The sequence below is a fragment of the Melanaphis sacchari genome, unplaced genomic scaffold (assembly GCF_002803265.2).
Source record: "Melanaphis sacchari strain LSU unplaced genomic scaffold, SCAv2.0 Contig28_pilon_pilon, whole genome shotgun sequence".
Lineage (NCBI taxonomy): Eukaryota > Metazoa > Arthropoda > Insecta > Hemiptera > Aphididae > Melanaphis > Melanaphis sacchari.
Genome location: NW_020271162.1, coordinates 2,494,848 through 2,509,971, shown reverse-complemented (window position 1 = coordinate 2,509,971; position 15,124 = coordinate 2,494,848). Strand labels below are relative to the sequence as shown.

The following is a 15,124-nucleotide window of genomic DNA, read 5'->3' as shown; positions in this document are numbered from 1 at the left end:
AAATGTATAAGTTAAATTTAATAGTAAATACTGGGTTGATGAACTTTTTTATTTACATATAAAAATAACATTTTCAATTTTGAGTAAAAGCCAATTGGTACACAATCTATTTCACTAGAGGCCTTATTTATGAATTTTTTATTCGGCTTTATGGAGTTCTTGTTTCTACTATACCTACTACTAATATATTTGACAAAACGGTCACGTATGCCGATTAAAGAATGACTCTTCTAACATATCTATCTCTTATACGATATCACTCTAAAATCAAATAATAAAATGTATAGTCTCAGGTATGTTTGTGTTCAAATACTACAACTTACAAATAAGATACATATTGATGAGAAATGTGTTTACAGTTGTCTAGTTGTTTACAACTAAATGTACTTGCGAGGTGATTACGTCTTTGTGAACACTATCTTATCAATTTATTCAACACCTTAAGCTTGTTTCAAACTATAGTCTCTGAATGTATTCATTTAATATTATACGACTAACCTACATACTTTATGATTAATGATATTAATCTAACATACAAAATATTTTATATTGTATATAAATTATACATATACGATGTAAACACACACATATTATATATTAATGTAATAATAGCATAACTTATTTTATGAATATTTAATATAGTCATCAAAAATTCGTTGAACAGAAATCGAGTTATATAATTTTTGTATGGATATATTTATATATTGTATATGATATATTAATAATTGAGAACTTCTGTGAAGTATATATATATATATATATATATATATTTAGTCGTATGATATTCTATCGATGAACCAAACAAATATTGATGACTCTTCTATTGATTAAAACGTGAATTCATCTTTAAAAAATTATATTTTTTATACGTTTTAGAAAGGCAAATGTATTATTAATATAAACGATTTAATTTTCAAAAACATAACTTATATTTGTATTTATATTACACAAGCATACCCGAACATGATTCTTTTACGTAAAGCAAGTTATCAAAGGAAATATTATTACATGATAGTTTTCGTTTTTCATACGGAGTATTATATACTATTAGTTATATTATTTTTAAATTCATTGTGAAAATACGAAAGTTTAAAATGTTAGAAAATATTTGTTTATGTTTGAAATATTTTGGTTTATTTAAGTTATTGAACTATATATATTTACATATACACAATATACTACGGATATGACTACAGAATAATTTACATAAAAAAAAAAAAAAAACATCAAGTTAATAATTCTAATATATTTGAATACAGTTGTATAAAAATCAAAAATTACAATGATAAAATTAAAATTAAAAATTAAAACACGTAAAACCAATACAATAGGAAGAGAAATTGAAAAAATTTTGGAGGATGACAACATGGTTTTTCTCGATAACGGAATTCATAAAAACTAAACACCTATAATGGTAATTATTTTGCATTTCAATAGTTATACCAATTAATATTAAAATCACAAATTGATTTTAAAAGTATGTTTTTTATTTTTATATATTTTTAATATTATTAAAGTTGGTAAATTTTAAAGTAATTACATGCAATAATTATATTATTTTAGCGTAAAGAATTTTAATTAACTATATAGTACTCTAAAAAAATATTATTAACTTTTTTTACGTTAAGCTACGGTGCATCATAGCTGGTATCCAATTCTATAACTTGAAAGTCAGGACAATAATCGAACTATTTTAAAGATAAAAAATTTTTAGAATTTTCCGTGGAAAAGTTGTCAACAAAATCAAAATCTTCTGACATGATTTTATAGTGATGGATCAAAATTTGTTTTACAAAGTTTGAAAATTTACGTAATTACAGTCACCTATTTATTGAACATCTGTTAAATAGTATGTTGGTATATATATAAGTCGTATCAGCTTGAAGTAAACTTTTTCTTTATCAATAAAATATATATCTTGTTGCGTTATAAACTTTGGCTATAAGAATTTCTAAAGAAAATTGACATCCAAGATGTTATTTTCAGCACTTGTTTTATACAACGTATATGGTTTTGTTTTTTTATGTTTTTTTTTCATAGAAATAGTTCACAGAAAATTTCGCCTAATACTTAATTTGAAACTTAAAATGATAAAATAATTGTAAAATTATATTGAAGTTTCAAATTAAAATAGTTACATGATAGAATCATTTCCATTGTTCTAATAAATATAATAAGTATGTATGTATATCTTAATATCTATATATGGGTACTTTTAAAATCTGTACTTAATTTATTAATATTCTAATATAACCATTAAATAGAAAAATCTGAATAATAAGGTACTTGAACAATAGGTGTCGAGTGGGTCAACGTTAGATTTGAATGTAATTTTAGCTATGTGTTTAAAAAAACGATTTATAAATTATATTTTATAATTGATACCATATTATATTAGTGCTGTTCTCTTTTCAGTCCATACCTTTTTATCGTAAGTCCATAAATCAATGTAAATATGTTATGTATTAAAAATTAGGTAATCTAAAAGTTATTTTAAAAAAACGGTATCATTAAAAAAAAACGTAAAATTTATAATAAAAATTTAAAATATTTAAGACCTCAAGAATAATATTTAAAATTATAGCATAATGAAAACATCGATAGTCATCATTTAAATATGTAATTTGAACCAAATGTACATATATCTTTAAAAAAAAAATTATATTTATATTATATGTAAATATATTTCTTTTTTAGTTATATAATGAACTACCTATGAGAAATAAATATTTAGTGACATTTGAAAATAATAATATAAATAGGTACTTGATGAAAATTTCAAGTTTTACTGTTACTTATTTTGAGTTATAACAAAATAAATAAATACATTTTATCAAAAAAGTGGTTCGACTTAAAAATTCCCTTATTTTTAATTTTATATTTATTTTTTTCAGTTTTTACTCTTTATTAAAATAACATTCAAATCCAATTTGCCTACAAAAACGTGAGGTGATCATATTAAATATTAAATAATTTGTAAATATGTATTTACATGCATAATTTTAAATTATTACAAACAGTATTTTTTACAAGGTTTTTTTTTATTTAACTGTAACAGATTTGTTTTTTTTTTTTTTAATTTTGTACCTAAAAATCAAGTCTGTTACCAGTTTTTAATTTGTTGTAACTTTTAAGCATATTACATATTATAAGCATATCTACGAAGTATAAATTGATATTTATAATAATATTATTATATGGTTAAGTAAATATTATTGTACAATGTGAATGAATTATCGGAAGCCACCGGCGACAATAGAACGTCTGAATCACGCGTCGACAACAGCATTATCTTACATTCAATTACACACAAAACCCATTGTCGATAACTTTGAAACTTTTGGACGTCACTTAATAGAGATATTCTGCGAGCACGTTTTGATATACCGTTATTATTGTTATGACACTCAAGCACGTTTTTCCAGAAATACCTTTTCACACGCAAGACGCATTTTCTATATGACACTCGAGACAGCCAGTTTCATATTATTATTTTAAATCACTTTATTGTTTGAACGTCACGTGTAGTTCAGACATATGTTGTTATTATTGTGTAAACAGAACGCCGAATAATTTTTATACTATTTATCCATTAGCTCTTTGTCGATACACTGTGCCTACATTAAATTGATAAAAATTCAAATTGTATAATTGTATTTGCATGGGTATAAGTTCCTAATTCTGCAGACATTATCAGTTTATATTTTTTACTGCAATTTTATTGTATGTGAATACCATAGTAAATTATTGAACACCACAAACTATAATTCTCTCATGTTAGATCTAAGAGGAATAAGGTAAAAATACATTTAATCGGCTATGGAATATAGTACAAACTTCAATTGTTAATACCCACGTACATGCATTAATTCTTCTTTTTTCTTAGGCTTTTAAAGGTTCATTTAAGATAGACATACTATTCAACTTCTTTCTATCCAATGATATACTTTCATATTTATTAATGAGTGGATTTTCTTCAAGCCACTCTCAACTGTATCATGCCATTTCCGATGCCTTTTTTTTTTTGTAATTTTATTAATAAGTGAGCCAATTGTGTTCTGTCCATTAAAATATCCCCTTCTTGACTAAGAAATTACGTAAAATCAGTTTATTATTCATCTATCGTAAATTTTTATTTGTTTTTCTTTGGAAACTACTAAGGTGGTTATCGTATACGGGTTCATATATTTTTCTCAATATTATTCTCTCTAAACACTATAGCCTTTCTCCGTCTTCTCAAATTCTAGATCTCGTATCGCTAGAGTATATTATTGTGGGTTGATGTATAATTTATATACAATATAAATATATGCATTTTGACATTAATTTGAATGAAAACGTTTCTATCATTGTAAAGTAACATACATTTGCCGCATTTATCATCTTGATTTCATTATGCATATTGGTTTTTTTTTTTTCGTTTATGTTAGTTCCCAAAGATTTTGAGTTTTACTTAATATGATAAAAATTAAACCCTTCGATGCTGAGATTTTTCTTTACATTCCTAAACATTACCAATTTAGTTTTAATTTCATTAATCAATAATTACATATTATTTAAACTGAATTTTATTACGTGTTTTATGTTTTTCCTAACATCATGTTTGGATTCACCATTTAAAATAATGTCATCTATATCAGTATTGTGTAAGGTCCTATTAATTCCATTTTTTAGTGGTCTAGTTACCAGGCTCTAGTATATCTCTATCAACCGTTGGTCTGTATTTTTCTAATTCTCCTAGTTTTATGTTCATATCCACAATTACTACTTTAAGACTGTGTCTAGGGAGTGTATCATAAACTCATTCAAATTCTTCACAAAATTTGTTTTTCACTCCATTTTTTTTTTTTTTTGTTTTTGTTTATTCCGTTTGCTCGTTTCATTTGCATTTTATTTTTATTGAATTGTAGTTTAACATTATCAATCATATTAAGCACACTAATTTATTTATTCCTTGAACTTAGTCACATTTGTTAGTAATGCCTCGTTGATAATTAATCCAACGCCAAAATCGTACCTAGGATCACTATCTCTGCCATATTCTATGGTAAACCTTCCAGCCATCTTATTTCGTTATTTATTAATGTATTTTACATTTTTAATTGGTGATTTATATATTTTAACTTCATCAATTATAATTAACATCATGCCTTCATTAAAAAGAGTTCTAATATTCTGAATATAAATCTTTATAACACCAAGTTTCTCGTTTCCTTTCTAGTATTCTGTATTATTCAATATCCAAGAAATGCTTAGAAGATTCATAATAAAATAATTTTTATGTTAACGGATTGTTAGCCCGTCGACTAACCCTAAACTTGAAGGACTAGATCCCACTAATAAATTAAGATCAACGAGATGGCTATCGTAGTTCCTGTTCTCAGTGACGGTAAAAATCACTGAGTAACAGAGACACCACTTTCCCAACGCCTTTGCGTTAGTTTATATGAACTATAATTATTGATATTTGTAATTGTAATAATAACAAACGTGTACAATGGTAATAATATTTGAAACGTATAATTGTGTATATATTATACACATATATTTATTACATGCACTAATCGATAAACTATGTATTGCTCTTTATTCACAATAAAAACCATACACTAGAAGCATGTAGTATGAACATACTATACCATTCAATTACTCTCAAAATAATAACCATAAAAAAATTACTTCCGGCATACTGATAATTATTATACTTTTTCGTGTTTAAAAAATTATTAGGCTAACACCATAACAATATTATATGTAATACATAAAAAAAGTGTTAGAAATTCTTCAATAATTATTTGAAGTATAATTTGAAATTAAAATCGGATATTTAGAAAACAATATAAACACCATTCATTTAAAAACAACGTAATAAAAAGTCATTTTTTTAGTTTATATAGGTACTAGGTAGCAAAAAAAAAAAAAAAATATAAAATCAATGAAAGTTAAAAATTATTTTTTTTTTAGTTTGGCTTTTAATTAATATAGTATACAGTGCCTAATGATTATCCAAGATATTAAAACGGATTTATAAAAAAGATAATTATATAATGTTGTATTATTATCAAGTCAAAATTTAAATTACTTAACCTAATAACATTAAAAAAAACCATTTACTTTAAAATTATAAAATAAATTATTGTTTCTGAATATTATGATAATTTAATTTACATTAAATCTTCCATCGATAACGCTTAATTATAATTTATTTTATGTACTTTTTACGTATAGTATTATATTACTTAGTCATTTTTAATTTTATAATTTCCAATATGATAGTTATTATAACTACTACGGAAAAGAATATTAAAAATAAACTGCTGATTATTTGTATACCTGTATAATTAAAATAAATAAATTTAGTAGGTATTTATAAATAAATTTTCTCGGTTATCGTTTTATAAATTTAAATTGTGTACATTTTATATATATCCATTAGTTGTATGACAATATCTTATTCAGAAAATTGTTGGTAATATATTGCACAATTCTTTATATATATAAAGAATATTTTTTTTCTAGTAACATTCAAGTTTAGTTTAAATAGAAGAAACTATTTAAATAATGTGTATAAATTAAAATAATATATATGTATCGCATAGGCTTAGTACTGCTTATAAGTCACTTGAAACGAAATAATGTATCTTTTGTAGAGAGTTGATAGTTTTTTAGTTTGGTTCTTGGAAAGAATTTCGGACCAGAAATCATAAACTTCGTTTTAAAAGTAAAACGTAAAAGTTTTACGTAAAAATAAATTGTTTTTCTCGAATACTTCTCCATTAAAGTTTATTTGAATAAACAGAAGGTGGTTTTTGGGTCCATAACTTTTGAGCCTCAACATTTTTTGGCCAATGAAAATCTCATTTAATGAGTCAGTTCAAAAAAAACCATAAATTCATATTTTTTCCTTTCAGTTATAGCAATAAAATATTACCGATTGTTGCTTTATCATAACTGCAAAATTTGTATACGTTCATTATAAAACTTTAAGATGATGAAAATATATTGTAACATCAACTTCTGTCATTTTTAAAATTGTTTTACCTTATTAATTATTTTATTTGTTTCACAAACATTAATACCTAATGTTTTTTTTCCTTTCTGAAACTTTTAAATAATATTTTTAGTTTACTGATGTAATAAAGATTACTGTTAATTGCCCCTCGAGTTTTAAGTATATTTTTAAAGTCATAATTGTAGTTATGATTATCAAAAGTATATATATCCTTGTATTTTATATTGTTAAACGATAAAAAAAAACTCATTGAACATAACGTTTTTTATTTATTTATTTATTATTGTAATACGAATTATGATACTGCAACAGCCCATTTTTTTTTTCATATTGATTTTTCTCAAGGAGTAGTTAAAATATTTTAAAAATATTATTTTTCGTAAATATCTATTAAAGTATATGCAAGCAGAGTATTGGATTACCATTTTGGGGTATAGAGTGTGAAATTTTATTTTGGTGTTTTAAACTTAGCTTTTTCATGATATAACTAATTAACTTATCATTAAAAATTAAATTTGTCTTTAACGAAGTAGTTAAAATTATTCTATTTTAATATATAAAATTAAAAATATAATTTAACATTTAATAAATTAAAAACTTTAAAAATATAATAACGACACAAATTATCGTAAAGAAATTAATTTTTAATTTTTTTATTTTTACAATAACTTTTCAACAAATTTTAAGCATTTTTTTTAACTTTTAAAGTTTTGAAAACAAATAAGTCCTTACTAAAATATAAAAAACTATACCTTTATAAATTATTTGTAAATTAGATATAGCTATTTTTTTTATAAGGTATTAACTACATTTATATATTATTCAACAATAATAATTATTATTATGATAATAAATATATGTACTTTTTTTGTAAAAATGTATTAATTCAATTTTACATTAGCAAAGAAATATTATTAATTATTTGCAAAGATTCATGGCAAACAAGCTATAATTATATAAAAAAATTGAATGAAATAAAATCATAAAATATACATATTTCATGGTTCATATAATTTTTGTCATTAGTAATTTCAATGCACAAAACCTAATCTCATAACAATGGCATGTATTAATAGTAGAATTTGATTATTATTATAGTATGACTCAATTCTGACTAATGAATAGGTAGTGGACAGGATAAACTAAAAATCTAAATTCATGACAATGCATTTAATCGATAAGAGATAAGATAGTTGGACACATATTGAATCACGAGTACTTATTCAAATACAACAGTTAAAGGATATGTTGAAGGATTCGTTAGAATAGGACAACTACGATAGAAATACATGACTTAAAAAATTAAGAATAGAGGAAATATAAAGAAACTTTAAAAACAGAGAAGCGTGGAGACTTAAAACAAAACTAAATAAATCATTAAAAAATAAACTCACGTTATCGTCGGTTGCGGATGTGATACACGTAAACGACACGGACCGACCGGACTCGATATCCGCTAATGCTGGTACTACGTGCGCACTCATGTCGGGCGTTACAATCACCTGATGATGCAGACTCTTGGATCCTACACTGTTCCTAGCCGTACACGTGTAATTGCCTGCATCCGTCTTCTGGACAGATCGCAAGCGCAAAAAGTTCATGGGCGCTTTGCTGCGTCCGCCACTTCCACCGCCAGCACTCGTGTCAGCAGTCACCACCACTGTGGACGTTCCAGACGACCATCTGTGGCAAACAAGAAACCATGTAATAATTATAATTGCCTATTTATTAGCATTATTAGTCCATATCAATGTAATAGCAAATTTAAATGAGTTTATAAAAACATTATGTATTCAATGCTCGTCGTGAAGTATCAAAAAAATGATATTTTTTAAAAAAAAATTCCTGTATAACACACGTGACCGTAGCTTATTTTTAATTCACTTCAACTCACTCTGCAATATCAAAATACATTAGATATTCAAGTTATGATTCAATGTTTATAAAATAAATATATAAATAGGTGACGAGTGACTGCATGGTATTAGACTAGGATATTTTTGAGTTTCAATTGGCCCTTAAGTGGTCAAACGATAGTACTTTAAATATTTCCTTTCAAAACATAATCTCAATAGGAAGATAATCTTGAATTTAAAATTTAAGTTAAGTTTTACTTTCTAACATTAAAGTTTAATTCAACCTTTTATTAACATAACGATTAAATATTCATAAACAACAGTATGCATAATATATAACGTAATCGGTGTTTTATTTACCAAGCTCGAATACAGGATTCTATAATATGGTATAGATCATACCTCAACACTATGCAGTTAACTTAATAATAGTCATAACATGTCAATATATTATTATATTACGTATTGAACAAATATAAATTGAATTCCGTCACATATAACCTAGTGATGTTGAGCATTAAACTCAAATTCGAAATAACACATATACAATCGTCATAGTTTCATATTTCAGATATCAATGTAAATCTTTGTAAATGTGTTAAACAAAATATATAAATACAATAACTAATATATACTTTGTATAATTTATTTTTATAAATCGAACTAATTTAAATTATGTTCTTAAACAGTTATTAGAAATAATAAATCTATCTCTATAGCCACTTATATCGTCCTTCATTAGTTTTTGGCGAATCGTGTTTTAAGTATTATCTTCATACTCTATTAATATAAACTATAAATGTCACCTATTTTATTGTATTCTAATAAAACTGTTATATACTGTATATTTTACTTCTACGTGTATTCTGACTTAACAACGGGGATAACTTTAAGGATAATAAAATTATATTATTGTATACAAATCGATTTTATCATTAAGCGTCATAAACTAATGCAAAATATGACCATTATGCCATCTTTAATCTTCAGTTGGTTTTTTATCAATGAATACAAGGTGTGAAAGATATAACCATGTATACAGCAGTAATTCACGTTTGTGTTTAGTGTGTTTCAATTACACGGTGAAGCTTGAATAAATTATTCACAATGAGTGTTCATAGCCTTATAACAAACCCTATTAAAGAAGTTCTTATGGGTAAAATCTTAAGTTATTTTTAGTTATAAATAATTATTAAAAATAAATTACGAGTCATTTAAAAACTAACATATGGACCTGTTTTCCCCGAAAGTGTATCTTTTTTTCCTATCAATACTCGTTTTCACCAAAGCGTTCCTTAACCTTTTTCATAAATACTTCAAATTTTTCAAATAAGGTATTGACTACATTTCTATCAAAATAATTTCAAGACTACCTATTAAAATCTGTAATTTAATAAAAATAATCTTAAAATTACATAGACATGTCATTTAAATGTATTAAAAATTATAAAAATGTAACTTAATTCTTTTTATTATCTCGGATATTTTATAGAACAGTACATTAATTATACTTGATTGTTATTATTATTATTTTTTTTTTTTTATCAGATTTGTTCATATTTTTTAAGACACGAAATAAAAGTTCTATTAAAAAATATTTATTAAAATTCAAAACATAAAATATAAAATTACTGTGAAATAATTTGACGTTTTTGCTGCACACAATAATATTATATGCATTTACTGTACGTTTTTAAACAAACGAAGTACGTGCGTAATAGAAAATAAATAAAAGTGTACACATTTGTTGTAAACCACAAAACCGAATGACTACTACTAAATTGTTCGTGGTAATCACGTATGTGATTTAATTATAAAATGTGCATAATCAACTAAGGAAAACAAAATAATAGTTTGGGTAAAAGTGCATATTATTTAACTTTTCGGTTCATCGCGTATTTATATACTATATGATGACCAAATCCACAGTTAATAGTCTATTCATTATTGTATTTTAGTTAGCTGTAGCTACTAAACTTTTTTGTGACAAACTCTGCATTAAATAAAAAAAATAATTCTTATAATAATTGTTTATTGATTCGATACATTCTTTTGACAAACTTCATATAAGAATATGTTCATCACAATTACGGATAACCGATTTTTCTGGTGCACTATGTAAAACCTAACACGCAGTTTATATGAAATCCCTCTAATTTTTTACATTATAACTCAAAAATAACTTTTAAATATATTTTAATTTCAATAATTAGAGTTAATTCTTTTTTTTTTTTTTTAAAACAACAATAATTATTGTTATTTCAATATTGCATTAAAATTTTTCATTATATGGACAAAAAATTGCCTTTCTACGTGTTACACTTTAATACATTATTATCATACGAATATGAGTTCAAAATCACCATATTCCTTTGGGATATACTGACACACGTAAAACCCTAAAAAATCAGCGTATACTACAAGCTCATCAATCAATATTATTGTTATAGTTTTTTATTACAACTAGAAATCTATTTTATTCATTTTATAGCGTATTCAGTAGGGATCTAACCCATTCATTCCCCCTCCCCTATACACATAAAATAGGTTAAAACTATTTACATTTCTTCAATGTTAGTTTTTCTATCACTAAACCGTTTAAGTATACATTAATATTAATATAATTATATTTATGTAATATTAGGTATAGTAAATGCAAACACTTATTTCAAACTTATCTTTGTTGGTTAACATCAACACATTAATTAAATTATAACCAAATATGTGTTGTATTGAATATACTTACATAAAATAAAATTATATACCTAAGCAGTACTAATATTTACAACTAATTATTAAAATTTTAACAATATAACATACATTATAACTTCCTATAACACAGAATATTTGACTTATGAGTATTAACTAATCAAACGTATCCGAAAATAATTATACAAATCATAAATGCGTATTATAAGACAGACACAACTACCACAAATGACTATAGATATATCTATAAATTAATTATACACAAAGTAACTGGATTTCATCAAATATATTCTATGCTGATAATAGTGATTATCATTCTTTATAATATTATGCTACAATGCAGAAAGAGAAAGAAAGTGAGATAAACCAGGTATCGTTCATTTTCGCTAAAAAAATAATTCATTTTGGATACAATCTACTTATTCTAAAATAGAAAAGTACGGATTTTCCGACTGCCCATAGAAGTTAAACCTATCTAAGCTGTACAATGATTTTATATGATAATAATAGCGAATTAAAAATGTTATTATTTTTAATATTTCAATAGAAATTTTATTAAAATCACCAATAACTAGGTAAATCAGGCAAAAACAGTTACTAAATTATCAACCATTTTTAAAGGAATAATCAAGCTTAAATTTAAAGTAGAATTAAAGAAATTGAATTTATCTGTAAGCAATATGTAGAGTACCTATATAAAAAATAAAATACTAGAAAATTTACTTAAGTATCTGGCCATTTTTAGAAATAGGTTAGAGATTTAAAAATTTAATTTAAATATATTAAATATAATTTATACACTTTTTGATATATTTACTTTTTTATTTTATGTTATTACTTATTTAACAATATTTTTTCAATAAGTATATATATTTTTTTAAATTATAATAACTATTTTCTTTTATGACGTAGACTAAGTACGTATGATATATTTAACCATTAATGGTGTAATAAAAAAAAAAAATTATAATAATAATAATAATAATAATAGTAATATAAGCTAATTATGTTATAACATTATTGTAAAGTATTTGAGTAAATCTATTTAAATATTAAAAATAATTATGAAATAACTGATATATATATTTATTATAATTATTTTGGCTACGTAATTTTTAATATCCACACATTCATGTGGCTTTAATTAGAAAAAAAATTCACATTGCATGCAATCGAACTCTACCAGAAAAATTAACTTTTTTACTCTGGTGCAGATGGGCTGAGCGCAAAATAAATTATTTATTTATTATTTTTTTTTTTTTTTTTTGTACAAATGGATAGTTCCCTATTAACTTGTACGGTATGTGTGCATTATTTTTATTATTACTTGGATGGAGTACAATACTGGAATATAGCAACTTTATTATATCACATGGGATATACAGAACAGTTTGTACGACTATAATATAATGATATAATTTTATATTATTTACACCTATTTGTCGTTGAATACACGTGTGACGAATACGAAATAAGTGATTGTCCACTATATTACTAAATATATTATATTATATACCTTCTACGTACTACATTGTTTCAACATATCGTATTCGTAGAAAACACGTGCGTGAAGCAATTTAGTCGCAATTGCCACCGATGGGACGATGATATTGGGAAACAAAAGCTTGCGTTTTATCGATCGACGATTTTTTCAAAATTCTCAAGTGCTATACCAGCAATAAAACGGATAACTGTTCATTTTTCAGAATTAGATGATCAAAAAGACGTATTAGTCGTATAATTACTATTATTATTATTTAAATTATGGTTAATATGTTACGAAATAAATACGAAAATAGTATGAACAATTAATTTTATAATATTATATTTTATATTGTCCATGTATATTGTATAACAATAATGATAATAATATGTTGCCCACTAAGTTGATTTTAAACGTATTATTGTATTAAGTACTTAAATTAATATTATTCGTAAAAACTTTACTTACATGGCTTTGTTTTATTTAAACATTTTTTTTTTTCAATTTACATCAGTATTAAATGTGATATTTGATACGATAGTTTTATATAACACTCTCGACGTCGCTAAACCAAATAATTGCATTTATGTAAACAAAACAATATATCTGCAGCTTGCACAACTAATATATACCAATCGAAATTAACCGAACGTCATGTTTCACTCTCATCACTACATACTCGTATCTTATATTAGACGTGTACTGCCTAGTATACCCATGAAATCTATCAATGTCTCATTCACACTTTTGTGACAACATTCGTGTACGTAAAAAGAGACGGCATTCAAATTACATACATATATTATATAAATTCAATGAACAGTCAAAAAAAAGATTAGAGAATATTTAAATCAATTTATGACATCCACCGTATATTGTTATGCTAAAAGTATAAATAACGATTCTTTCTTATACTTTTCTCCATGTTCGTTATCCGTCACACCATTAGATTACACATTAAATACAAATAATATGTTATAGACAAACGTGATGTAGCGTAATCGCTATTTTCATAATAGACAATAATAATATCATATTAATTGTTGACGTAATTGCTTTTTATTTTTTGAATTATACGTCGGATGTGTGAACGTACTACTGATATTTGCACGACGTCCAAACCACAACAGTTTAATGAACGTCTAGCGTCCATATTTACTACGGACGTCCTAGACGCGCAGCAGCACGTTTGGCAGGTCATAATATGATTGTGCGTCGTATATTAATGCGTCCTTAGTCCTTACACGGAGGTCACCGAAAGCACGTGTTTCGCGTTCAGTGCACGCGAAGATCAATTGGATTTTCACACACGCCGTCGGTGTTCAATACAACCAAATTGGTTATCCACCCTACTTCACCCGTGCTACAACTGCCATTCTGATCGTCTGCACCAAGTTCAAATGCCTTCAATTCGATTTGACGGCTTTCAGATTGTTACTGGCGGTGCCGCTGTCAGCAGCTTATCCAATATCTCTTTATTTTTTTTTTACCGACCAACACACACTCTCCGTCATCCCACCCACATAACCGTGTCCTTTCAAAAGTAAATTTTACAGAATGGTGTTTATCATATCGTGAGTCGGTATACCGTAATTTGACTCGTGATAGGTTTTCTTCATCATACGATGCAAGTATATAGATGTATTTGTGTGTAATAGTACTATTGTCATACTCGGGCGGAGAAAGGGTTTGTATTTTTTATGAAGTACAATACTTATCGAATTTCACTGGAATTAAACACGTCTTAAAAGATTCTGAATAAAACCTAACCTAACCTACGTTTTATACACACCCACTTTGTTATTCCATTATAAAATCTTGTTTCATACAATATAATATCAAATCAATTAATCGATTTAAATATGAACACATCATATTATTTGAATGAATGTCTTATTTACTTTTGTACTATAACTACTAATAATAATTTTATATGTATGTAATACATTTTTAGTGCATGTTTGTTGTGAACGATTTTATTAATTTTTATCTACTTATGCTAATAGCCTGTGAATTTATTATGTATTTTTAATACATAATTGAACAACTACTTATTATTTATGC

The 15,124-nt window shown here is 25.0% G+C and overlaps 1 protein-coding gene across 3 annotated transcripts in view; it reads right to left on the bottom strand.

The window, feature by feature from the left end:
- LOC112595589 (Down syndrome cell adhesion molecule-like protein Dscam2) overlaps window positions 1–15,124 on the bottom strand; it is a 290,281-nt gene that overhangs the window by 100,661 nt on the left and 174,496 nt on the right. For all 3 annotated transcript variants that reach the window (XM_025340850.1, XM_025340851.1, XM_025340852.1), the window contains exon 7: window positions 8,407–8,695. In XM_025340850.1, coding sequence (XP_025196635.1) covers window positions 8,407–8,695 — 289 coding nt within the window. The remainder of the gene's footprint in view (window positions 1–8,406; window positions 8,696–15,124) is intronic.